Source organism: Citrus sinensis, chromosome 3 (assembly GCF_022201045.2).
Source record: "Citrus sinensis cultivar Valencia sweet orange chromosome 3, DVS_A1.0, whole genome shotgun sequence".
NCBI lineage: Eukaryota > Viridiplantae > Streptophyta > Magnoliopsida > Sapindales > Rutaceae > Citrus > Citrus sinensis.
Genome location: NC_068558.1, coordinates 47,907,745 through 47,933,837, shown reverse-complemented (window position 1 = coordinate 47,933,837; position 26,093 = coordinate 47,907,745). Strand labels below are relative to the sequence as shown.

At 37.0% G+C, this 26,093-nt stretch overlaps 3 protein-coding genes across 7 annotated transcripts; all 3 read right to left on the bottom strand.

Annotated features, from left to right (window-relative positions):
- Window positions 1–139: 139 nt before the first annotated feature.
- On the bottom strand, window positions 140–3,353 carry LOC102628391 (uncharacterized). 3 transcript variants are annotated; one of them, XM_006491238.4, is made up of 3 exons: window positions 3,196–3,353; window positions 1,204–2,170; window positions 140–918 (listed from the first exon to the last, which is right to left on the bottom strand). In XM_006491238.4, the coding sequence occupies exons 2-3, from the start codon at window positions 2,148–2,150 to the stop codon at window positions 438–440; spliced, it is 1,428 nt and encodes a 475-aa protein (XP_006491301.2). In that variant the 5' UTR covers window positions 2,151–2,170; window positions 3,196–3,353; the 3' UTR covers window positions 140–437. The 3 variants fall into 3 exon arrangements, with proteins under 3 accessions (XP_006491301.2, XP_006491300.2, XP_052294809.1); XM_006491237.4 differs by having other exon boundaries at window positions 3,019–3,296; XM_052438849.1 differs by having other exon boundaries at window positions 2,924–3,227.
- A 1,449-nt stretch (window positions 3,354–4,802) lies between these two features.
- LOC127901466 (uncharacterized) lies at window positions 4,803–19,704 on the bottom strand. Of its 3 annotated transcripts, XM_052438839.1 has the most exons (16): window positions 19,186–19,701; window positions 16,229–18,916; window positions 15,402–15,837; window positions 14,406–14,634; window positions 13,352–13,516; window positions 12,786–13,058; window positions 12,416–12,661; window positions 11,422–11,811; window positions 9,885–11,318; window positions 9,655–9,711; window positions 8,666–9,094; window positions 7,178–7,401; window positions 6,717–6,850; window positions 6,014–6,277; window positions 5,748–5,926; window positions 4,803–5,625 (listed from the first exon to the last, which is right to left on the bottom strand). In XM_052438839.1, the coding sequence occupies exons 1-16, from the start codon at window positions 19,577–19,579 to the stop codon at window positions 5,521–5,523; spliced, it is 7,647 nt and encodes a 2,548-aa protein (XP_052294799.1). In that variant the 5' UTR covers window positions 19,580–19,701; the 3' UTR covers window positions 4,803–5,520. The 3 variants fall into 3 exon arrangements, with proteins under 3 accessions (XP_052294799.1, XP_052294800.1, XP_052294801.1); XM_052438840.1 differs by lacking the exon at window positions 13,352–13,516; XM_052438841.1 differs by lacking the exons at window positions 4,803–5,625; window positions 5,748–5,926; window positions 6,014–6,277; window positions 6,717–6,850; window positions 7,178–7,401 and adding an exon at window positions 8,422–8,578 and having other exon boundaries at window positions 19,186–19,704.
- A 2,272-nt stretch (window positions 19,705–21,976) lies between these two features.
- LOC127901467 (protein KINESIN LIGHT CHAIN-RELATED 1-like) lies at window positions 21,977–25,453 on the bottom strand. Its single transcript, XM_052438848.1, has 3 exons — window positions 24,464–25,453; window positions 22,937–23,845; window positions 21,977–22,409 (listed from the first exon to the last, which is right to left on the bottom strand). The coding sequence occupies exons 1-3, from the start codon at window positions 25,072–25,074 to the stop codon at window positions 22,175–22,177; spliced, it is 1,755 nt and encodes a 584-aa protein (XP_052294808.1). The 5' UTR covers window positions 25,075–25,453; the 3' UTR covers window positions 21,977–22,174.
- Between the last annotated feature and the right edge of the window lie 640 nt (window positions 25,454–26,093).

Genomic DNA, 26,093 nt, shown 5'->3' with positions numbered 1-26,093 from the left:
TTTTAGTGATGAAACACGTTTTTAACGAATACATTTCACATTTTAGTGTTGGAACATGTTTTAAATTTTGCTTTGATAAATCTACTAAAGTTGATAATACACATCAACCATCAAAAATACGAATAGGAGGTGGAAGAGGTTTCAGCTTTCAAACGCAGATCACTTCATCAATCATCACTGAGATAGGGATTTTAGAGTAACAAAACGAGATTGCAGTCGGATGACATGTTCGACTAATATACATACACACACACGAACCTTATCATTAAACTACATAGAAAGCAAAAACGAAAAGGAGAGAAGATTCACCTACTTACAGAGACCAAGAAATCTAATTAACCACATACATATATCTACCTAATTTTGATTCAAACACTTTCCTTAGTAAAATCATTCATCACAAGAAGCACGGATTCAGTTAATGCTCTCATACGTCGCTAGAAAGGTAACATCCATCCCACAGTCCATCCCAATAGCAAACCAGCGCCAACAAGACCCAAGCCCCACGCAAAAGCAAAAGCATACTTTGACATGTCATGTTTTGGTCGGCCTTGCTTCCCTCTTTTGCCCTTTGCAGCTTTCTGCCAATTCTTTCCTGTTTTCCTACCTTTGGGAGGCACCCATGGAAGGGCCACTGGGAAGAGAGTGGAGATTGGCTGGTCACTATTCTTGATCTGGAAGTAAAGGGCTTCTAGCTGCAGCATTTGGAACCACTGTCTATATGCAAAAAGTTGCGAGGCTTGTCTGAAGAAGAGCTTGAGGATATGCTCCTTCTCAGCATAGGCTTCCTTTGCTGCCGTCTCAGCTTCCCTTGCTCGTGTTTGAGAATGTCGGAGAGCTTCTAATAGTTGAGCCTTGCAAGGGTCACCCTCAGAAACTTCTTGTGTTTCTGAGATGCCCTTGTGTGCTGTGCTACACCTGTTAATAAGATAAAAAATTCAGCAAAGATTAAGCCAATGTATATAGCTGTGTTGGACATTGATGCAAGCGCACAAGCATGCGCGGAAGTACATATGCAAGTTATTTACCTACTCATACTAGCAGAATCATAGCGTTGAATATTACTACGCCGGAAACTTTGATTTGCTAGGGATATAAAAATTCACATGAGACACCCCTATGAATGTTCATAGAGAAATAAAAACTAATCTTCAATTCAATTTCATGCAATAAACAACCAGAAAATATGACATTAAAATATACCCGAATGATTCGCTAGAACCAAATGGCATTTGCCCTTCTTCAACTGAAGCTCTTCTAGAATCAGGAGAGCCCTGAGCATGAACAACTGGATTGGAAATGTAATCAGTTTGGTATTTCAAATGCAAAGATGACGTTTCATCAAGATCAGAGGCCCGAGAACGAGCATAAGGGTGGGCCCTAGTATGCTTCTTCTGAGGTGGAGGAAGGTCACAGTTTTCCATGTAGCTGACTGACTTCTGGGCAACCAAGGAGGCCAAATCATCTTTATCAGTTGTGCGCCACCACGGCTCAGTCTTTCCACCCCCAATCCAGGGAGATTCTGGATCAAAACAGGGTTCCTTGGATGTTTTGGAACTCGGGCATCCTACAGAATCCATTTCAATAAATTCATAGTTCTCCCTAATATCCATAAGTTCAATAAATTCCTGGGTTGTCTTACAATCTACAGCCTCTACATTTTGTTTCCTAACTTCAGGATCTTTATTCCTACAAACAGCGGAGACTCTATTATAAAGCTCATCGTGAGAAACATCATTGTTTATACTGCCATCAACAAGAGTACCACCGGTGCTATCTAATGAGGGGTCCCCACTGAACTTAGAGGGTGAATTGACAAAGCCAGCTCTCAAGGCTTCCATCTCAGCCTCCACAGCACTTATTTGCTCACTTGTTAAACCTTTTTGGCAGCCGTAGTTAGGTTGCAGCTGAAGCCACCATCTTGTATCAGAAGGCAGTTCAGAATACAAATGATTCATGTTTAGAGGCATGAATCCTGCAGCAGGGTGATCTGGTGCATCTGCTACACCAGCAGGTCCTGCATCAACCTGTTTGGACGATGAAGACGATGATTGGCAGCAAGCTAACTTGGGAGCTCTTTTGGCATCTTCTTGGACAAAGCAACGATTAGCTGCCCTCTGCCACACAGCCCTTGCTTCAGCTCCTGCCATTACATTCTGGAGACATTTATCTGTCAAGAAGCATTTCTTACTCTTTAGATGACCTCAAGATATTCATCCCAATTAAGAAGCACAAACTGTTAAGCTTCTCCTTCTAGTCAATAAAACACGACCAAACTAAAACGTAAGCTAAAATAGATATTATGGGTTACACAAGACAGTGATAATTTCACACTACCACAACACTGCTTCCCCACAGCAACAAAAGAAAATCAAGAGCAAAGCAAAGCAATTAAAACAAAATATTCATCCCGAAATCCCAAAACGAAGACTTTTGCGTTGAAAATACCATCAAATTCTTTGAGGAACTTATGTTGTTGCCAAGCCCAAATAAAAATCGTCAGTAATGCAAATGTATTTTGGAGGCTTATGATATATGTTAAATCAAATCATTTATCATAACCAAACACCAAGCAGCCCTCTGTTTCACCCCTGAAGAAACAGAACACCACCTCCCCAGAAGAAATGACCAAAACAGGCATAACACAGATAATTCAGGATCTAATTTCATCACAGTAGCAGCAAAGCACAACCAATATCATCATAATATCATCATTCCAAACATCCAAATCCAAACCACAGGAATCAAGTACAGAGGCCTTGCAACTAACAATAAAATTCTTTTCCGAAGATAGCAAGCGTATTATGTAAAATCTGTCCAATTTAATTTTTGTAATTTAGAAAATCTTATAGCAATCACACCCACAGTATCTGACTCAATAACTAATTCAGTTAACCAAAAATAATTAAATAAATAAAGCTACCGCGACCACAACAAGCCAGCGTAAAAACCAACCACCAGATGATGATACATGCATCAAACACAATAAGAAAATTGAACGAGAGCAAGAGAACGAACCATCGAACAAGAGTTGAGGGAAGGGGGAAAAAAAAAGAGATTGAATTAAGACGCAAGTGGCGTGGTTGAGTGGATTTGAAACCGAAAATGGAATGAAACCATTTAAGTCCAGATACGAATGACTTAACAAACGAATCTAAGAACACGAGACAAGTAAGGGTGGTGCTGTCAGCATACCCCTTTGCTATGCATATCCTTTTGTTGTTCTGTTATCATCATTCTCCTGTCTTTTCCCTTTTTTTTTTGGCTGAATGAAAATGTCATGAAATTATCAAATTACAGAAAGAGTTAACATATAACGGCGTCGTTTATCACCTACCTGTCCTTTTTAAGAGTTTGTTAGTGGGGTCCACGGACGCCAGATTTCAAGCAGTGGTTGTGAGAAAAGATCTCGACCGTAGACCTTTAATTGTAATTGCGGGTCCGGATTATTATTTACAAGATAAGGCTCCGTATCTCCTAAGTTTTTAATACGAGAGGGTCAAGTAATAAGAAAATCTCGAGTCCACCAAATTCCAATATCATCATATTTTATTTCGTTTTTTCCTATGAAAATTAGATAATCGCAAATTTAAAATATGAATGAAAATCCGTAGGTTTTTTTTTTTAAGACGGCTGATGATTGAACCCACGAAGAGACTCCAAAGTTGAACAGAAATATAAATAAAACAAACGAAGCCAGCTCGGCATCTTTCTCAGAGCTTCAGACCATTTGAGCTGCTTGCTCATAGAGTAAATGTGTTTTGAAGTCAATTGATTTATTTTCAATTACACTTGATTTTTTTTCTTTTTTGAAATTTAATTAAACAGGAAATTGAAGTTTCGAGTAATCCTCAAGTTATCATTAATTTCTAGTGGCATTTCTATAATTCAGTGTGTGCACATGGTTTCTCGCAAGATCTTGTGTGCCCTTTTGGGTTGAAACTTTGAGAAAATCAGGCTTACAACGGAATGGAGTCCGCGTGTCAGTAGCTTGAGAAACAGATTAAAGTTTTGTAGAATTTGATGCCGATAATAATATTACGCTTTGCTTTTTGACTTGTTAGTTTGAGATTTGCGGTGAAGCGAAGTGAATGAATGACACAAGGAGGTCATGCGACGTGACACGTGGTTATCGTAAGATCTTACACTTCCGCCAAGTGCCGACTCCCAGATAGCTTCATTTTGTTTAATATAACCACTGCGTCATTGTAATTTTTCAAAACAAATATTAACACATCATACAAATATTTGTTTGTTGTAATGATATTTTTTAAAAATTGCAGTTGGCGGTTGGGCACCGCCCACTCCCAGGATATAAATGATTGGTGCAAAGATTGGTTAACCTCTGCCCTGGGCCTAGGACGGCATAATTCATAAAAGGTTGTTTGGTTTGAAACGATAGTTATTGCTAATTCGCCGAGGCAAACCAGATTCATCCTCTTAAATCTCTAACAAACATTTTTTTCAGAACACCACTGAGAACCAAACCCGCTAATTCGCCGAAGTCAAAATCATTTTGTTATTTCAACTCCGTCTAATTCATAATAAGGGTGTGCGTTTAAAATTAAAACTGGACAATTATAATTTAAAAATTACAATATTAAAATATTTAATAAATACTAATTATTATAATTTAAAAACGATACTGATATAATTTTTTATTTATATAATAAAAAATTTATTACATCTTTAATAATTTTATCAAAATTATTATTTAAAATTTATATTTCATAATTATAATTTTTTTTTTACAACTGTATCTTAAAAAATACAGCAGTTCAAACCTAAGTCAGGTCACTTGATTCGCTAACACGGGAAGAATTTGTATGGTACTTCTTTCCAAGTGATTACATATACGTCTGTATACACATTTACATTTACTAGATTGTTATAAATGAAAAACTTGCAGAACAAACTGTCGCTGTTCATACACTGAAAGATGGCGTTCTCTGATCCGAAATTCAGAGGTTCGGACTTCTTTAAAGCTCGGACCCTTTATTTCAGTTGTAGAACCCATTGCCATCCCTAACTGAGGCACAAAATTTCAATCAAAATATTATACAAAACTTGATGCCTGCTTGCCAAAGAGAACGGGCCGCAATGTACCTACCACGGCTACCCAACTGTTTCTCCATTTTATAGAATTTCACATCATGTATTGCGCTGCTGAAGTTTTCTTTTATTATGGTTTTGTTCCCAGCGGGGGGCATAAAGCTGAGGAATGCCGAATTTAGCATATTGAAGAACTCAACTCGCAGTTCATTCTCCATCCCTCGAGAATAAACACCAAAAATCTGGATCTTCCCAAGGCTGCTATCAAATCATTTTGTGCTCATGAAAACGATGGCCTGGAAAGCAATCTGTATCTACAGTTGATCATGACAGATAATGCACTGTAATTTGTGAAATATAGACACAGGGCTTGATCTGCAGCATCTACCAATTCCACATAATATAATTTGTTCGCATTTCACAGGTTCTGCAAGACCTCCGATGCTCTTCAAATAAAACTTAACCTCTTCACAACCTATGCTGATAATCCTCGAGTTGAATCAGCTTCACAGAGCCGTCTCCACCACATGATAAGAAACCGCGTGAAACAACTTGTATATCTGTTACACCAGCCTGTCACATTTAAATATAATATTTGCTTCAGTGCAAACACAATTAAAGGTACTTTCTTCCAACAAAACCAAGATATATCTTCCAAAATAGAAGGCTAGCAATAAAGTAAGAACAATCGTTACCCGTACAACTCCGCCAAAACCCCGAGAGCTCGGTTGCAAAAAGGTGTGCCTTTCATGCAATTTTGACCAGTGATAAACTAACTGCGCTGCTTTTGCATCCCAAAGTTTTACATCTCCATCTTTGCTCCCTGTTAGGAACAAACTGGTATTCGGGACGGTGGATATTCTGGTGACACTCCCTTCAGCCAGATCATTTGATAGAGATATTAGATTAAATTAGTCACTGATATGAAGTTATAATTGTCACTGAAAGAAATTGCCTGTACCTAAGTGTGCCTTTGGTATATACCAAAGCATCCCATTCTGATCTCCTGGTTTACTCCCAGACCCTGTTTGCGCATCAGCGTGCGCACACGTATTGATACTTGATCCACCCCTATCTGAGTGCTTGTGCTTCTTAGTTTTCCCAGTTGCTATGTACCGGAAATCATGTATTCCAACATCGCCACCTTTACCACCAGTGACAATAAGGGGAGAAACAGATCCACTTCCGAGGTCATTATCAAACACAGAAATGGAGCGTGCACCACCTTACATGAATAGGTAAAGCTTATTATAATAACCGACGGAGAGATTGCAAATGTAAAGAACCAATTTTTAAATCAATCAATCTAGGTTCTCAACAGATTACAATAAATGTACCAATCTGCATAACGCTTAATGCAAGACACCTCACCACTGATGCTACAGATAATGTAGTGTACAGCAAAGTACTATTTCTAGACAGTCACTATTATGTCAGAACCAACAAAATTCCTCTTATGTCAAGAAAGCAGATTGTAAAATTACACAAAGATTACACAAACCAAACTCAGGACAGCTACCTGTGTCTCCAATCAAGAGATGAATTGTAGCTTTTGTCTTATTTTGCAAATTATGCACAAAAACTCGACATTAATCAAAACAAGCATCTGCATTTACTCAAAGCGAAGTTTAAAAGTTTTAAGGGTAGAAAGAGATCATATAAACCTTCATGACAGGTGATGGAAGCTCGGGAACTTGTTGGTGGAGCCAATGTGTCCCATACAACTACATTGATCCCATTAGAGCTGTGCCCGGCTGCAGCAATGACTGACCCACTTGAAGTAATATAACTGACATCCCTGCAACCAAAATTGCAGCTGATTAATAAAAACTATTTAGCAGCACAAAGAAACACCATTTCAACTTGTTAACAATTAAAAATTCCTAATCTAATTGTAAGTGATTCTTAGGAATATGTGGCATCTTAGGGAAAATGGGGAAGATAACCATACCAGTGCACTCAAAGAAAGTATAGATCACACATACCATGTCTATCACCGAAAATGGCAAGAAATTATACCCATTCACAAACTAAAGCCATATCAATTATTCCAAAATCTTGCTAATGAAAAATAAGGCAACAGCTGGAATTTCCTCCAAAGGTATGGGATAACAAGAAAACATACATTGCGTGGCTACTAAAGCAGAGACAAGATTCCATTGGACGGACATTGCTCCTTCCTCCCACCTCCAGCTGCCATGTGCATACAGTTCCATCTAGTGCCGCACTAGCAAATCGGTGTCCATAGTGGTCAAATTGCAATGCAGATATAGATGCAAGAGCATATGGGGGAGGAACATTTGCAGCAGGCAGCACACCATAAGTTGCAGTAGCTTTATCCTTACCAAACTGCACTTGATAAATTTCAGGTAAGTCATATGTCCTTAAAAAAATTAGTGTACAACAGCAATACAACTGATAGCCCACACATCTGAACAAATACTACAAACTTCATTCTGTAGTTAAAGACACTTCTGGAGCTTTCTCAGAAGCATGTTTATATATGCCACAAAGAAGGAAAGAATAGCGAAGTAAAGGGATAGAGAACCGTTCAGTAGTTAGAAAGAAACAATAGGTACCGACACTAAAAGTGGTAAAATCTATTAAAATATATATCTTTTAAACTTTAAGGCAGTGTTTACTTTCTGGAGTGGGAGTGTGGAGTGTGGATTCCTCCCACTCCAGTGTTTACTTAGCTTAAAAAAGGAGGGAGTGGGAGTGGGAATCCGTGGGTCCCACCCAATTTTGGAGTGGGGAGTGGGATTCCCACTCCCATGGGGGGAGGTGGGAGTGGGAATCCACTCCCCCCTCTTCCCATTTTATCCTTATAAAAATAAATAAATAAATAATATTTAATAAAATAAATAAATAATATTTAAAAAATAAATAATATCATATTTATTAAAAATAATAATTATATCATATTTATTTTATTAAATTTAATAAAATAAAAATAAATAAATATTATATTTAAATTAATAATATTAAACATTAATTTTAATAAATATTAATTATTTATTTAATTAATAATAATAAATATTTTATTCTAAAAAAATATTAATTTTGTACTATATTATCAATAATAATATTTCATTTGTGTTGCTATTATTAATAATTTTTCTTCATATAATTTAAATTAAAATTAATAAAAAATTATGATTTACATAATTAAGAATATTAGTAATGATTATTAATTTATAAATATAATAAAATATTTATTTTATTTTCCAAATATATTTTTTATTAATTTTTTAATTACAAATTATAATTCTGTACATAAGGATAAAATTGTAATTTAAAATAATTTACTCTCAATCCAAGACAAAGTAAACAAATAATTAGGATTCTGATTGACAATCCATACTTTCATTTAGTCTAAGTAAACACCCTACTCCCACTCCCACTCCCACTCCACACTCCTAATCCAATAATTCCCACTCCTCAGGATTCACACTCCAATCCAAAAAGTAAACGCAGCATAATTTGCAATCCAGAAGTGAAGCTATCCGAGTGATGTGAAGACAGACTAAAACGGAAAAAAAATTAAAATTAAAAAAGAACAAATATAAGAGGTAATTCACAAAATAAAATTATTTTCAGTCAAATTTCCTACCTCCCACAAGTAAATGTGTGTATTGCTAGAACCAACCAAGAAAAAAGGCCTTAAAGGGTGACTTGAGAAAGCCCTTGTACTTATATTTTCTACTGTAGCTGGTGGATCCACATAATCCTCAAAATCATCTTGAGTTTCCCAACCTAAGGCAGATGCTCCAATACCAGCATAACCAGGAATCCCAAATGCTAACCCACCAGTCAAGTCTCTCCCTGGTCTTGCTAAAGATCCGACACCAATGGTTGCACCACCCAATCCAAGGTGTGCCCCTTTATTGCTCCCAAGACCAACACCAGGAGAAACAAAAGTTGGAACTGGAGTTGATTCTGAACCAGCCCAACCATTCTGTGGCCAATCAGCATCTGCCCAGATATACTTTAATTGATCGTGGAGAGGTATCTCATCTTCCAGGTTAAAGAAAACAATTCCCTGAACGACAGCGAATTTGACATTGACATAAACCAGAGAGCAATGTGAATATATATAGACTAAAATAAAATAAAAGCAAATAGAAAGAACAAAAAAATTCTACTGAATTGAGTATGGTTGTATGTTTGACAGCATCTACAGAAGGGATGTTAAGCAATAAGAGAAGGGAGAAAAATACCATGAAATGCAACTAATTAGCAAGAGAGGCTAACCAAAAAGGCACCTATCGTGTTGCATTAAAAAGTTGCTCTGAAAAGCAAGTGACAGAAATGCAAACAAATGCACATTTCTTGGCGAGCATGCCAGAAAAAAGGCAGCAAAATAGCAGTATGGATGCAGTTATAATTTATTTACATCATTCTCATTTTTTCTGTACGTGTAAACACACGCATGCATTAGAATTAAAAGACAGTCAATAATTAGAAAATGTGACTATAACAGAGACGATCTTGGCTGTCAGCTGAGTCTATACAGAATGCAAGTAAAATGGAAAGAGGAATAAGAGCATCCCAATTCTCCAGTAGGAAAGGAAAAAAAAAAAACTGTATGCAGAGACTAACCTTTCGGTTGCTAGCGATTGCACCTTGCCTTTGGTCAATGGAGTTGACACACAGTGCCTGCTCAGAATAAGAATGTCTAATTACCATATCAAATATGATGGAAGGCTTTGGAGATGTTATTTTCAGGAATGAAATACTCTCGTCATTCAATTTGAGGCCAGAGCCTCCCATTAATGTGATCATACCTCCTATGGACCAAAAATGCAATGAGAAGAAGTCAAAATACTTACCTCAAAGAGTTCCCCATTTCTCTTGCATATTTCCTTGGGCGCTTGAAATGGTATAACCTCATTTGCCATGTTTGCATCTTTGTGCCAGGACCTAGGAGAAGTACGACTATTCCGGAAAAGATCTTTACTAGCTGATCCAACTTCACCACTGGCCAAAGTACTGCCTAACTTATCTTCATTTTTACAGGTCTTTTTGATTTCATGCTTCAACTTGACACCTTCATTTATGTGACTCCATCCTTTAGACAGTTTACAATTGATATAAGATCGCCAATTTAATTTTTCTTGCGTGAAACCTTCGTGTATTATACTGGGATCAGAACAAACATCCCATAATAATTCAGATATGGCTGCTTCATCTTTGTTATTTATAATGTTCATACTCACAACAATCTGATTTAAATGTTGATAGAGGGTTCCAGATTGAGATGGAGTAGCTTCTTGTAACCATCTCCTAGTAGGGATATCAAATCCATTTTCTACCTTATACCGTAGGAAAAATGCAAGTTGTTTCACATGATGAGAAGATATATGCAACAATGCGGACTTCAGTAATTGAGCCAAAAACAAAGTGAGCAACCTCATTTGTTCCTTTAAGCCGATACTAGCAGATTCAGGATTTGTCAAACTAGAAGTCCAGGAAGAGATGTGGCCCCCCAAAAGTCTAGAAGAATGATTCTCATCAAGTTTAACGGACATCGAATTGAGCTTATGTTTCATAAACCTGGACATGTGTTGCCACAAGCAAGCCCCCATGATTTGCCATCTTTCATCTTCTGGAATTGAATTCATAAGATCTGTACTTCTTTCATCATCAACAAATTTAGAAACCTGAAGGTCCCCAACCATATTGTCAATTGATGTATTGCGGGTTAACAACTCCGCACTTTGGTGAAAAAATGTCTTCAGATTATTCATATCAACTTCATACGGAGTATGTCCATTGGTATATGTGATCAAGACAGGTTGAAGCACCTGAAGAAGACCTTTTGAATCTCTCTGAAGCCAAGCAGAGGCAAAATGCACATAATATTCATATAAATCAAGAAGAAAAAGAGGAGTTATGAGCTCTTCAGGGAAGGAGCCAGAAAAAGTCCTCATAGCAGCTCTTAAACTCCACAGCGAGAATATGATAGATTGAAAATAATACCCCTGAGCATTTGACCACCTAGATCTAACTTCATGATGCCTAACATTTTCACTATTAGTGGATTTCAAATGGGAGCAAGTAATGCTAGTGGCAGCAATAAACCGTGAAAGAAAAATGGAGATATCTTCAGCAGCCTTCAAAAGGGGCTTATGCTGACAAAAATACAAGGAGAGGCCATCAACTGTATCACTACTCTTTTCTTGTGACTTTCCTTGACAAATATATCCATGTAATAAATCATATCCAATGAACAATAATCCATTGTTGCATAACAAGCTTAAAATCTGTAGAATGCAAGAAAAAAGAAAACATATCAATTCCTCTTAGAAACCGATGTGTCATCAATTGGATAAGGTAAAGCAGTAGCATCGTGGTTTAAAAACTTACCTTTGCAATTAGAGAGGAAGAATCCATTGAAAATCTCTGCTCAAAAAATGCAAGTGCAGTATATAACTTCTGTTGAAAATTTTGCACTAATTTCTCATATTGATGAATCTCAAAATCCATAAAGCATTTACTCGCTCTACCAAATCCTAAATCAGGCCAACTAGGATGGTCCCTAATTAATTTTGAGAAATACTGGAGAGATAAATCCAACTTAGCGCAGGACTCCAGATGCAAAGCAACATCACGTAATAGCCAGTTAGAAGAACCAGTAGCAGCAGAAGGCTTCAGAATCTCAGGTAGAATATGAGAATGTCCAATATTCAATACACTTTCCTGATCTGTACCCCCAATAGTGCTGGGAGAAGATGAAAGGCAATCCAAAGCTTCAAGCTTTACAATAAACAATGGAAGTTTATCAGTCACAGCTACTTGTCAAAAGCTTAATGTCAGACATGTGCGCACAGTGCCTAACCTAAGCAACCATTAATAAGAAAATTCAACCATGTATGGCTACAAGGAAATTAAATGAGAATAAATATAGGGGTCCAAATTTGAGTAAGGCTGGAAACTATTTATGAGGTACAGCTTCTATTACTTGTGTGTGTATTTATCCTTATGAAAAAGTCGACGCTCACAACCCCAGGCAATAAACTTAACAGCAGTGGCAAGTCTCAGATATAAATCATTCAAATACCATATGATAAATGTAGGAGATCAGCACATGCTAAATATAGTAAGTGCAAGGAAGGACAACTTTTTTAATGAAAGAAGACAAGTCAAGCAAAGAGTAGGAAGTATCATGAAGTTTCTGCTAAATAACATAGTCAACCAAAAAAATGGAAGTTGAGGACAGATTTGACATACGATAGTTGTTTAAAAAATAGTTGAAAAAAAAAAGAAAAAAAGAAAAGACAGACCCGAATAAAATATTATGAGACCACCAAGTAGCACATTACCAAAGCAACAAAAACATTAACTGATAAACTCCACTTACAGGAAGGCCACATCTGTTCAAGGCAGTAGCTCTCATCAAAGCTGCCCACCGACCAAGGATTGCAGCATTTTTCTCCCCTATTGCATTCCTCATGCTATTTTTGTTTGCTAGCATGAGGCAATACAAGCCAATACTGGGATCCATAAAAGCAACACTATTGGAAGAAAGAGCAAAATTGTTGATTACAGCAGTTGATTGGAAACCCAGCATGGTGAGAAAAGACTGAGAATAGTTTCCTAATTCCCACTGCAAAAACAAGAGAGCTAATTATAAATTCTGAGACTCCAGAAGCTGCATGCAGCTACAATCCAGAAAAACTTGAAAAAAAGAGAGGAAACTCAGAAACAGAAGAAGATATAATTTCAGGAACCTCCAGAAGGCTAGTGAGCCAGTAGTCTCCCCTCTCAATTGAAGATGGAAGTATAAACTTTGTCACAAGATTACGCTCCAATGGTCCACCATGCTTCTCCACAAGCCGACAGATTACTAGTGCGAGCTGTACATCCCCAAGGTTTCTTGCGCACACAGTGACTGCAGAAGCAGCATCACCTCCAAGCAGAAAGAAAGCAATAGCTAGCTCTAATTGATGTCTCCCCAGTAAGACATATGCATTTTTCAGTGCCGCTGCCTTATTTTTCTCCTCCTGTAAACAGTAATTAATGCAAATAATGGATGAACTTGACCCTGAAAAAATAAATCCAACACTGACTTTTGCTCGGCATGTTAAAATCATCAAATGCAAGGTAGATAATATATTAATATGTATGAAGGCTAGTAACTTGAAAACAGTACAAGAAAATAAAACCAGGAAAAAAGAACCGGTAAAAGAACAATTGTCCTGAATAGATCTTTGTTGAATTTTCTGCTACTGTACTGTTTCTAACAGTTGCTAACAGCAAAATCAAAAACTTAATCGCATTTAACTTCACACAACACCTGAAAATTGCGAGAAAGAAATCCCACAAGCGGTTTGTCCTTCTCATCCTTGCTGATTTTGAAAAGGCCAGCCAAAACTTGAATTCTATTCAGTGCTATATATAAAAGTGCACAATCCTTGGGATCTTTCTTCTTCAGGTATTGCAATCTTGCCAGTTTCTCCATCTATTTTTCAAAAAACAACATCAGGAAGTACTGAAATTGCAAAATAAACTTCTTTCTTCGATTTGTTTTGAGTAGGGATTTGGGACAGGACAAACAAAGAAGTACAACTATCATATGTTGCCAAGTAAAGCACCCTAGATACAGATAGCATGCACCATAATCAAACCAAAAAAAAAAAAAAAATTGTGTTATGACATGTGCAACGAAAAACTATGGAGCCCATTGGTCACGTAAACGCAATTTGTCTCACTCGCAGCACTGGCTCTTCACAAGGATCATTCTAAAATGCACACAGAAGACAGGCAATCAAAAAGGCCCCATACATAAACTGCAGATGAATGGACTACAAGATCATAAAGAATTCTCATCCGACCTCAACTTTCATGCTGATGTACAAAATCCTAATGCAAATACTAGAAACAGAAAGCTTACTGAAAAGAAAGCATTCTAATTGTAAACCTGCTTGAGCGTGGAAAATTCAAATTGAGTCACTCTCACTGACAACCTTGATAACTTATTGGGGATCTCCAGCCAAACTGTTTGGATAATATATGGAGCTAAAGGCCAGCCCCTGAACTACTCATGTTCAAGGCTTACCCTATCCCTCAAGTTACATATGTATAAAATAAAACTTTTAAATTTTAAGGAAAATTTTGCACAAAATCCACATTATATACCAGAGATGGAATATGAAAACAATTCAGAGTTTTCAGATAACAAATGAATTTTACTGTTAAGGTGGCATGGCATTTGGACGGTCAAGAAAATCAAATACAATTGACACCAATTAGTGCACCAAGTTATCCAGGAAGGAGATCAAACAAGAAATGGATGTTATAATTAAAATTTAAATGCAGTTCATAAAGATAGTAACAGCTCCATATGTTACCCTTGTGCGCAATTGTGTTACATCGGTATACCAAAATCCAACACCCAAAGCCCGCATTTCTGGCCAAGTTGGTTCATTAGGTAAAATAGAACCAAACAAAGTTTCTTGACACTCAGAATGGAAAGCCCATGCTATAAGCCTGGAGTCAACAGCCAACTCTTCTGCAGATACCAATTTACCAAACCTTCGAAAGAAACATAGTAGCTGAAATCTTAATTCCACCCAAAACCTTCAAAGAAACAATTAACAAAACCACATTTATTGTACAGCAAATAATATACAGCTTTATAAAAGAAATAAGCAAGAAAGAAACAAACAGCAAATGACATATACCGTACAGGCACACAGATAAGAATGAAGAATATTATTGGATGAAATCATAAGATGAAATCAATTTACACCACAGAAAGATGTGTTAATTAACTATTCTCATTTATATCTCTTATGATAACTGTTTGCAGGACTACAATTTTGAATTTGCTATTTTATCTCTTAATGCTATAATTTGATAACATAGTTGCATGATGCAGATTAAAAACATCAGCTAAATGAGACAAGAAAAACCCCCACTTTTAGAAAAGTTCAGATCCATGGATGCCAGCTATTATGCTTAAAAGCTAATCCCAAAAAGAAGAGAAGATCCGATCTTCAATAAATAAACAGCGGTGTTTGAGGACTGAGAATCACAGTTAAATATTGATTTTTTTTTAACACATTGTTGTTATCTAGCAGGTGCAGGGGTGCCTTGAATAATTGACTCTTCTGCAAAAATTCTAATACTTGGTCCACCCACCTGCGGCACATTTTTATCAACTATTTTTCCACAAGGGAAAAAACATTAAAAAAATGGCAACACAGACCCACAACTATATAAACAGCTTGTAGAAATGCCCTTCAATAAAATCTAAAATCATTAGGTAAGAACACCTTGTAATACTGTAATAGAAACTAAGGCAACAAAAAAAAAAAAACCAATAAATCAAATTTCGGAAACACCTTTGCCCAGGTTCATCAAGATTTTCATAGACTGAAGCAGAGTGCTTATTATCAAATTCGTTCAATAGATCTACAACTGCAAGAATTTCCATCTTTTCTGCGTCAGTTACACCTGCTAGCTCATAGACATTCTGAAGTAACTCAACAAAGCCACTTAACTCCGATTTTGTTGATGAACTGGAATTGGAAGCATCTAAGTCCATATTGTAAGCAAATTGGCGAAACTGCAAAGACGTTGAAAATGTATTAAGCCCACTCCATTGAAATCCATTATCAGTTGAACCTTTTGAGAGAAGCCCTTCAAAGTACGTTGACAGAAGGATTTGTGGAACAATATGGCTAGACTTTGTATAGCAATATCTCTTCTCAGATGGATAATTAGAGGGAAGATTTTCAACAAGATGCCTCACAGACACATATGCACGCTTCCAGTTGCCTGAACATAATAAAAATGAACTTTTTTTAAGTGATATATCATCGGCTTAAATCAAGCAACTAAGTAAAAATATGGTAACGTGCAGCTTCCTATAGTGAAAGTAAAACATTTCTCTTCCTTGTAAAACATTTTCTGCTCCTTGTCCTTCCAAAAGAAGAAAAAGAGAAAACGTTCCAGCTAAAAGGAGATATCTTTTCTTATATATATATGCATAACTAACAACACCCTTGCAATGATGAATAAAACTGCAATCATGTACATTGGTTAAATGTCCTCTGAACACTTAAGATGAAAAAAGATAACTAGCATTGCGGTAACTCTGCGAAAGTACTAAAATTTGATTATGAGAATGAACATTTTGCTGAAAGGAGCATGCTGCTAGCTAATATACCTGAATATATATTCAAAAACAGCGCCTTTGGATGATAAACAGGCAAAGATCCTCTTAACTTCTCAGCTATTTCCAGCATGCTCCAGGAACCAAGAATGGCTCCACCACATTTCAGTTGATCACTTGCTACAAGGTGATCATTTTTCATATCAATATTTACAGAAGGAGCAGACTCATAATCTCCCCTTTGATCTCCAGCTGAGGATTCACTGTCGCAAACTGTGAATATCGTAGAAACAATGTTTTCATTGATTCCACTCTTGTGGCAACAAAAATTGTCTATGAAAACATTCGAATTGCATTTGGCCTGATGTTTTTTATCTATAAGAAACAAAAACTGACTATAGATACTAAGGTAGCTCTGATGAACAACAATGGCAATGGCCCTGCGACCCCAGGTGAAGTCATGAGCAGCAAAAGTAGGAGAAAACGCAAGGCAAAACCAATTTTGCATCTTCAAAGAATTTTTAGTGTCCAACAAAATTTGACCCCCATAATGCCTCTGAGCATATACTTTCAGCTCATTCTGCAAGCAAACACCAAGTAAAGACTGACCATTTTCTAAAGTTAACCAATTTACAGCTACAATATTTGTATCAAAAGATAATGTATCTTCCAACACAAAGCTCCCTAATTCTGTAACACAGACAGACTCCCATATGCGAACATTGCTGACAGCATTTGAATGACTTGCAGCAGAAACAGTAGCAATCTTCCTCCCACCATCAGTCAAAGAGATAGCAGAAACAGGACCTTGATGAGCAACTAACATTCCCACGAGCTCCCAAGGCATACAAGAGGTTGATGACCCACCAAGTTCACTTCTCCACAATCTCAAACTGCCATCAGAGTAGCCTGTAGCCATAGTATATGGAGGAATTTTACTGCACGGATCATTGTCATAAACCAACTTTTGTTGCATAGGCACCAAATTATTTGGACAAACCACTGCAAAACTTGTAACCCAATTGCGGGTGTGAGGCTCAGGAAATTGTGATGAACAAGGATTGACACCAATGAAATATTTTTTTCCACAAAAAGTAGTTTCAAACTTGCACATGCTGCATTTAACAGTATTGTTATCATCAATACATCCGCAGCAGCTTTCAGATAAATCAAAAGAGTGAAAGGTGATTTCCCATGATAAAGACTCAAGCCCTTTCAACCATACCCCCAAAAGCATAAATTTATTATACATAACAGTTTTATCATTACAAGATGGCAAAGGTACAGAGAAGATATTAGCGGGACCATCCTCATAATGACCATGACCAGTAAAAGGTATAGTGCAAACATAGTGACACACTATATCATCCACTTCAGTTTGAGAAATTTTTACTATAAAACAATCAATTCCTCCGACATGACCCATGAGAAGAACCATGTCTTCATCCAGAAGTGAAGGTGCCCACCTCAGGCTTGTATAATTGGAACATGACTTTCGAGTTCTGAGCTTTCCACAAAGCTTCCATGAGGGCATTAATGTTGGAAGGTCAGAGATGCAGTTTGAAATGGTGGAAAGTGACCAGAATAACAGCAAACCATTAGAATCCAGTGAAACAGCCAATTCAAATTCAGAGACACAAGGATGTACTGCAACTTGTAAGATTTTTCCAGTATGACCTTCTATGCTTAAAATCCTACTGGCAGAACATGACAAGATTTGTCCTGTGCTGGATTTATCAGAAGATACGTCCTCTACATCTCCTGATCTTTGAGCATGTAGTAAAGACCAGACCAAGGAATTACAATGTGACAAATGAACCAAAGAGCAAATAGTTGGAAGGCCAGACACACAATCTCTTGAAATAACAACTTTATTAAGAAGTGATTGCCCCTGAAAACCTGAAAAACCAGAATTATGAGGGTGTTCAAGTTCCAAATTTTGTTTCTTCCATAATGTGACACGGGGAAACCTCAAAGGGGAAATGTCGTCAAGACAATGGATGGCCCACAAGGTAACCAAACTTCCAGGACCATACCCAACTAACCACTCACATTTTCCAGTTCCCCCATGTTCATACACCCCTGTAGAAATGAAATGGTTAGCTCCTTCACCTGTTTCAAACATACATCTTATTTCTTTTGCCCATGTTATAACTATGTCCATGCCCAGTGCTCCATTCAACGCCTGATTTATCTCAATTATAGCACCAACACAAAAAGATCGTCTTATGGTTTTATGATCATTAGTGTCCTTGGCAACTTTTCTTGTCTTCCCACTGTCCATCTCACACCATAATCTAACAGTTCCGTCTAAGCAGCAAGTAAGCAGCACATGCCTCTGTGATCGTTTTGTGTCTCCCGGTGAATGCCTTCTGGTTGATGGTCTCCATTGTACCATTGAAACAGGCTGAGGATGACACAGCTCGAGTTTTATGTATTCAGACTTTCCATCACTACAACAAATAAACACACATTTTCCCGCCTCCTTAGGTCCTAAAAGGTCCAGTTGACTCATGGAAGCTGCAGTTGCTGAAGGTCCCTCAATTGACCAGGTTGCAGAAACAAGATTCTGAGGATAATTCTCTTTAAACTTCCAAGCTATTTCCCACAATGTGTTCTTCTTTTTCCACAGAACAGTCTCCATTCCACCAGCAACGATCCCATCACCAGATCCTGTCCACTCAATTGCCTCCACCTTCGTACCTTGTACAAGAATTGCATTCTGGCTCCAACAAAAAGAACCTGAAATTACAAGTGAAAAAAATAATTAAATTTAACATTAAAGAAAGAAAAGAAAAAATCATAAATACATAGTGAATTTGATTTAAAAGAAATTTCAGTCATTCTCTCAGCATTCATGCATCCAATTCTAGGGTACATAGTGTACAAAAGCTTATAGAAGAACTATAACCTCTAAATGCCAACATAAAGAGCAAAAATCAATGCCACTAAAGAAAAAGAATGATGAAATGCATAAAACAAAAAGATCAGATTCAAAATACTTCAGACACCTTTGGAGCTCGCTGAGTCATGAGCAAAGACGAAGATACAATTCTCCGAGGCAGCAGCCAGCTCGCCGATTGAAGGAGTCTCGGGAGACCAAGAAATGGAGGTTACCGGCAACGAATTGTCAGAGAGCGCGAAAACTTGGCGGAAAATGGGACCAATTAGGGCTTCTTCTTGAGAGAGAGGAGAAGGGAAATGAGAAATCACCAGGAGAGATGATGCTCCGTACGCCACCCATGAGTAACCGGCGAAATCCGGTAGCCAGTCGATGGTGGATGTGGATCGGGTCGGGGCGGTCGGGATGAATTCGGATCTGAGGAAAGCAAGTGGAAGGTGTTCTGTTGGATCCACGCAAGGGTTTGCGTTTTGTAAACTACAGCCTGATTCTGCTTCTGGCATTTTGTTTACTTTATTTACGAACTCTCATCAGAGTGTGAGGGAGCGAAATTTGAAGTGGAGCAGCAGCTCTCGTTGTTGCTGGTGGAGGGAATTGCGTGGGATATAACCGTTTCCCTCGTAATACCCAAAATTCACCTCCATCTATTAAAATTTATAATTTTACACGTACATACTAAAAAATTAGAGAAAATATAAAAATAGTCTCAATAAAATATCAACAAAAAATTAATACTCGACTCATTCAATCTACTTACTCGACTTATTCAATTCTCTTAATTTCTTACTCAACTGAATGCTCAACTTACCAAACTTCATACCCGACTTCATACTCGACTTATTCAATTACCTTCACTTCTTACTCAACTGAATGCTCAACTTACAATACTTCACTTCTTTAAAAATATTAATACTAAACTTAATATACTTACCCGATTTAATACTCAACTTCTTTAAAAATTACATAAATTTTACTTGACTTATTTAAAAAATTTACTTGACTTTTACTTAATACTCGACTCATTTAATATGCTTACTCGACTTCTTACTAAATTATATACTCGACTTATTTATCTTCAATTCTTACTCGACTTACCCGACTTCGCACTAGACTTTTCCCTGCACTGAGAGGAATAAAGGAGTGGATTCTTAGATTTTTTTTACTTTTTTTATTTTCGTGAGGTATATGTATGTAATAGGATATAAATTTAATATTTAAGAACAAATTGTGTATATTTAAATAAAAAACTCGTTGCTGGTGCACTGAAAGTTCTGAATTTTTTTTTTTCAAATTTGTAGAATTTATTTAAATGACCCGAAAATAATTTTTTTCTACAAATATGATCCAATATTTGAAACTTTTAAGATTTACCCCATAGATAGGGTGAAATATTATTAAAAAAAACTATTCGTTCTTCTTCAACGGCTCTTTTCTTGTTCAAAAATCGAACGGGTGACAAGTAGTAAAGAATTCGAAAAAGAAAAATCTTAATTAAAATCGAATGGGTTAAAAGTGATAAAGAATTCGATAAAAATCATAATTGTCTATGAATTGAATGAAAGAAAAGATAATGGGAAAAAAAAGAATTAGAGTATGTATTATTCAAAAATCTCTAACATACTAATAACCTTCAAATTAAAAAAATGCACAAATTGCAATCAAAGTTCTTGAATTCTTGATCTAATATTAATTTATAGGTCAAATGTACATTTTTCTCATGAATTACCACTTCAAATCGAGATTCTTGAATATGATTTTTTTTATACATGATTATTTTAAAGTCTGATTTCTTCTAAGAAGAGACGACTCTATTAATAGACACAACAACAAATTTTCTTTAAGGTTATAATACAAGAACATTCGATTCAATGTATTAAAAAAATATCTTCGATCAAGAATTTTAGCCCTTTTGCAAGTATTAATAATAATTTAGTCTTTCTTGTTATTTTTATAATATCTAAAAATGGTTACTTTTCCGATTCTCTCTTTAGTCGGTAGGTTTAATGAGATCAATTTTTTTCTTTTTTATTTTTCAAAAAACTGTATTCAAATTATTTGTACCAAAGGAGTCCTCCGCGGGAACTTTCAGATGCTGCTTGAGGAGAAGGAAATTATTACTAAAGGTTAACGGGTCTCCCATTTCGAAGAAGGAGCTCCACGAATTTGGTTCTACGGGAAATTTGTTCCTTTTGGCAACCATTAGATGATTAGATTAAAAAATTTCACCCGATCATTATGCTTTCTTAATTACCATGCGTAAAATAATCTCAATCTCTGCGGTTCTGATCGAGATAAACATTTCTATTTTTATTCTTACCATGCGTAAAAAATTTCACCCGATCATCATAACCCAACAAAGTGGAATGTTACCCATTGCTGCCCTAAACAGGGTTGCCAGGAACATAATGGGCATTGATTTTTATTTTTATTTTTTTTGTTGGGAAGCTGAATTTGAAATGCTAAGAGCAATTGACTTGGGGGGCGGTTTTATGATGATCATGTGTTGAAAATTGAGTGAGTTCATTGTTGGGAGTTTTGAGACAGGGAACCTAACACAGTAACCCATGCGGATTTTTCCCAAACAAAATGACTAATGACGATGAAGCTATTCTCACTGGACAGAGAAATCAAATAATTTAGTCAGTATTTTTTCTTTTTTTAAATGATTAGAAACTGAGAAGTCAAAGTTATATATTGTGCTGCAAACAATCCACTGAATAATTTGAAGCTTGATTTCTGTATTTCCATGTTTTCCGTGAAGGTTCTATTTTTCGATTTGTCATTGATCTTGACGTAGAAAAATCGTCGACATGGATGGGCACCGTGTTCAACTCTCACGTGGTTTTGTTTGCACTTCTATGTAAGTCGAAATTATTTTGCAAACAATTTGAGTTAACAATCTCAAATCTGTTAAAAGCCTTGTCACATGGCATTTTTATATAGCAGCTCGTAAAATTTGCTTTCGTGGACTTGGCATCACAGCAGTATTCAATCATTCAGATCCAGTTGCTATTACATTTGTGAATTTTCTAATTAGCCGTTTGGCAACAGCTTCAAATAACAGCATCAGGACATATTGATAAATGACAACTGAGTTTTTAAGTTCTAAAACCAAATCCAGACCTTCTCTTGGTAACTTCTTTCTTCACTCTGTATGCGTTGGAATCAAGAAGATTTTCAAGAGATTTCCCTTTTCTGTTCCGAGCCCGTCCTGTTTCTTTCAAGAGTTCAGCAAGCCTTTCTTTCTCGTCATCAATGTCCGGATTTGCTGTCCCAAGTTTTTCTTCTCTCACCTTAAGGATGTACTCCAATATCTCAATAGCATCTTCGACCCTGTAATTAAAAACAAAAACAAAAACGATTCAACGTTCAACGAAGAAGACTCAACAATCAAGCAAATTGAAGTTTTGCCTTAAATTAATTTAACTTTAAAAAAAAAAAAAATCTTACATTAGAATCTACAAGTAAACCATAAAGCCCCAAACAGATAACTTGATCATTATTTTCCCTAGAAGAAATATAAAGATTCATGAACAATACTTAAGCCTCAAGATTGGGTTCATCCAATCATTGTCTCCCATCATGTATATATCATCGAATAAAAACCTTATCTGCTACAATCAGAAGTGGGACTGAAGACGGCAAATGCTATCTGTGCGTGACAATCGGCCTAGGCAAGATGATACATGCAAGTCTATGTTGGGTAAGATAAAGCCTTCAATTATATAATAATATTCTGTGAGAGAAAACCAGTAAGTGGCAACAAAACCAGTAAGTGGCAACAGCAGAGAACATGGATTGCAAACAAATGGGTAGGGAGCTAAACAAAAACTTGGAAAGGATATCAAAAGTGTGCTTACCTCCCCAAGGCATCATAAGTTGCTGCAAGATTGCTATATACCCCGAGAGTGTCCAAGTGACATGAACCACACTCCTGCTCCAGTACTCCCCTTGCTTCTTCAAACAGTTCAGTGGCCTCATTTATCCTGTAGAGCTGCAGACAAGCCAACCCCATCTGGTTCAACACGATGCCAAAGAATGCCGATTTACTCTCCCCACTGGCCCGTAGCTTCACTACAGCACTCTCAAAAGAGGATCGAGCCTCTCCATACCTCCCAACCACATACAACATCACACCCATCTGCGCTTCTATTCCTGCGATGGTGCTATGGTACCCAGGGGTGTCTTCCAATAACTTCATGGCCTTTTGCAGGAGCTTCAATGCCTCTTCATGTTCATTCAGGGCTTCGTATATTGCTGAGATTTCTGTCAAGCCATTGGCAATCTCCTCAGGTGCAGTTGCAGGAGCTGGTTTCGCACACACTCTTAAGGCATTCTCACAGTAGGATTTTGACTCCCTTAGTTTGCCTATCCTGTAGTATAGATCTGCAAGACGAATAAAGATTGATGCTACAGAAAGGTGATCTTCACCCCTAGTGGCTTTGAAGACCGTAAGCCCTTTCTGATAAGAAAAAATGGCCTCGTCAAAGCGACAAAGGGACATATATATGTTGCCAATGCTAACATCAATGGCAGCAACCTCATTCTCTTGACCATTAGCGATCATTACCATGCTAGCCAGAACAAGGTGCTCAAGGGCAGATTCGTAGTCCGCCTTTGCCTCATAAACAAGAGCCATAAGCCTACGATCAGCTGCTTCTTCAAGGGAGGCCGAGTGACCGTGTTCCCTATGAATTTCAAGGATCTTCTTGCATAGGTTTTCTGCCTCATCAAATTGCATTGCTTGAATATGTGCCTCAGCTAAGTACCTGTCTTTTCATAGTTAATTGAAAGGAAACAGAATTCTGCTAGAGGTTTGAATTAACGTCTCTCAAACTCTCTTTCTCTCTCTCTCTCTCGCTTAAAAAATAAAATAATACTATACTTACAAAAGCGAGATAAAGAATTAGTTGACTTATTATTCATTATTCTATAGTATTATATTAATCGATCAATAGATAACAAAATATCGTCTTAGTTAGAATATAAATATGTATACCAACTATGTAAGTATATCATTACTCATATAAATACATTTGTGGCACTCAATTAATTGTTCCTTCAAAAGAAATTAATTAGTAATGCAAGTTCCCATTTCTTAGACTTTTAATACAGTTCGATCCATTTTGTATTCAGCCGCAATCGTGCTTCCTACTAGGAATTATTTAATTACCTTGAGCAAAACAGAGTCAGAGTAACAGACAAATGGGTGATCCGGTTTTGGGCTGATAAGATACAAGCCCAAACCCGACACCAAAGTGGAATAAGCAAAACGTGTTTCAAAAATACAAAATCACATATTAGCCTTCTGCCAAGTCTTAGACTAACATGCGCCACGAGTAGTTAAAGGTTCCGACAGAAAAGAATGACATACCCAGAAGCTTTACCTGCAAGTCTCAGCGACTCTCGGATCCGAATCTCCGAGAGCCTCGATTTGGATCTCCAAACCCGATTCGTAACACCAAACGGACCTGTCTAATAAACCCATCGACGAACATGTGTCACCAAGCTGCATGTACCCGGAAAACTTGGCAAGCGCACGATCAGAACCCTTTCCAATATCCACGACCTCAATGGACCGTTCCAAAACCGGAACCGCCTCCTCGAACCGGCCCAAACTACAATAGATGGCTGCCAGCATGTGCAAGCTCATGACCAGCTCCAGCTCCTGGCCTGAACCCGAAAACCTCTCAAACGATTTGGAAGCCCGAGTTGCGTAATCCAAGGCCTTGTTCGGGTTATCACCCGAACTGATAGTTTCTCGCGCCAACTTGAGTAGAAACGGACCCAGATCCGGGTTGTCCAAAGACGATTCATCGATGGTCACCTTTTCGGAGGTTCTTTTTGCGCGTGAATTTGAAGGTGACGGAGACGGGAATCGCTTTCTAAGTGGAGATGGGGATCGAAGGTTATTAGTGGATCCATTTTGGATTGCAGGTATGAGAATGTTTAGCGGCGTCGTATTTGGCGGGGTTTTGACGGAAATTAGACTCGGCATTTTTGTTGTGAGCGTGACCGTTAGGAAATAGAAACCAAACCTAAGGCATGCATATAAAGAAGCCTGAGTGAGTGGGTGGGTGGGTTAAATTTGATGGTGGTGGGGGAAAGTTGCTTGGAAGAAACGTCTCATGATCATGGAATTAGAGTACTTTAATTTGATAACAATATTTAAAAAGAAAAAAGGAACGAACAAGGATACGAAATCCATTGATGATTGATATGTAAGGTAAACAGTTAATGAGTGAGCTGTTATTTGTAAATCGTAATTGTGTTGTGTGTATTATATATTATCATAAAATTGAAGACGGAAGAAATGCGATGAAGAGTCTGCTTCTTTCTCAAAACTTTATTATTCTTCACCACCTCGACTCGACGCTCTTTTGCTTCTTCCGTAATGTTTCTTTAGTGCCTCTGTCAGTCTCTCTCTGCTTGCTAATATCGGTGGACCCACGTCCCCTTCTTCCTTCGCTTTACGAAGGAATTTCCAATTGCGAGCGACGAGAGAGAATTAATATTGAGAAATTTCATGAGAAATTTCACGGATTCAAATAGTCTTCTCTTTTTGTTAAGTATTTTATTATTAAAATAAATTTTGATAAAATTATTTAATTAATTCATATTCTCTTTTTTTCCCCCTCAATTCTTCAATTCTCACCAGGTTTTTTAGATATACTTTTAAATGAATCGAACTAAATGATGATGTTTTGTTTTTCAACTTGTTTACTATATACGTAGGGATAGTAATGAGCACTATTCGCAATAGGTCCACCATTATTAAATCCGCATCCGACAAAATTTAAATTATTAAAACTATCCGAACTTGTTACGGATTTTTTTTTTTTAAAGAAAATTCACTTGTTGCAGATTTTAACAATTATTAATCTTGCAATGATATTTAGTGGATTTTTTGCGAGTTTCTAAATTTAAAATCATAAATATTCAAAATGTAAATTTATAATAATAATCTAAAATTTCACATAATATACTCAATTTTAAAATTAACCAATGTAAATGGAA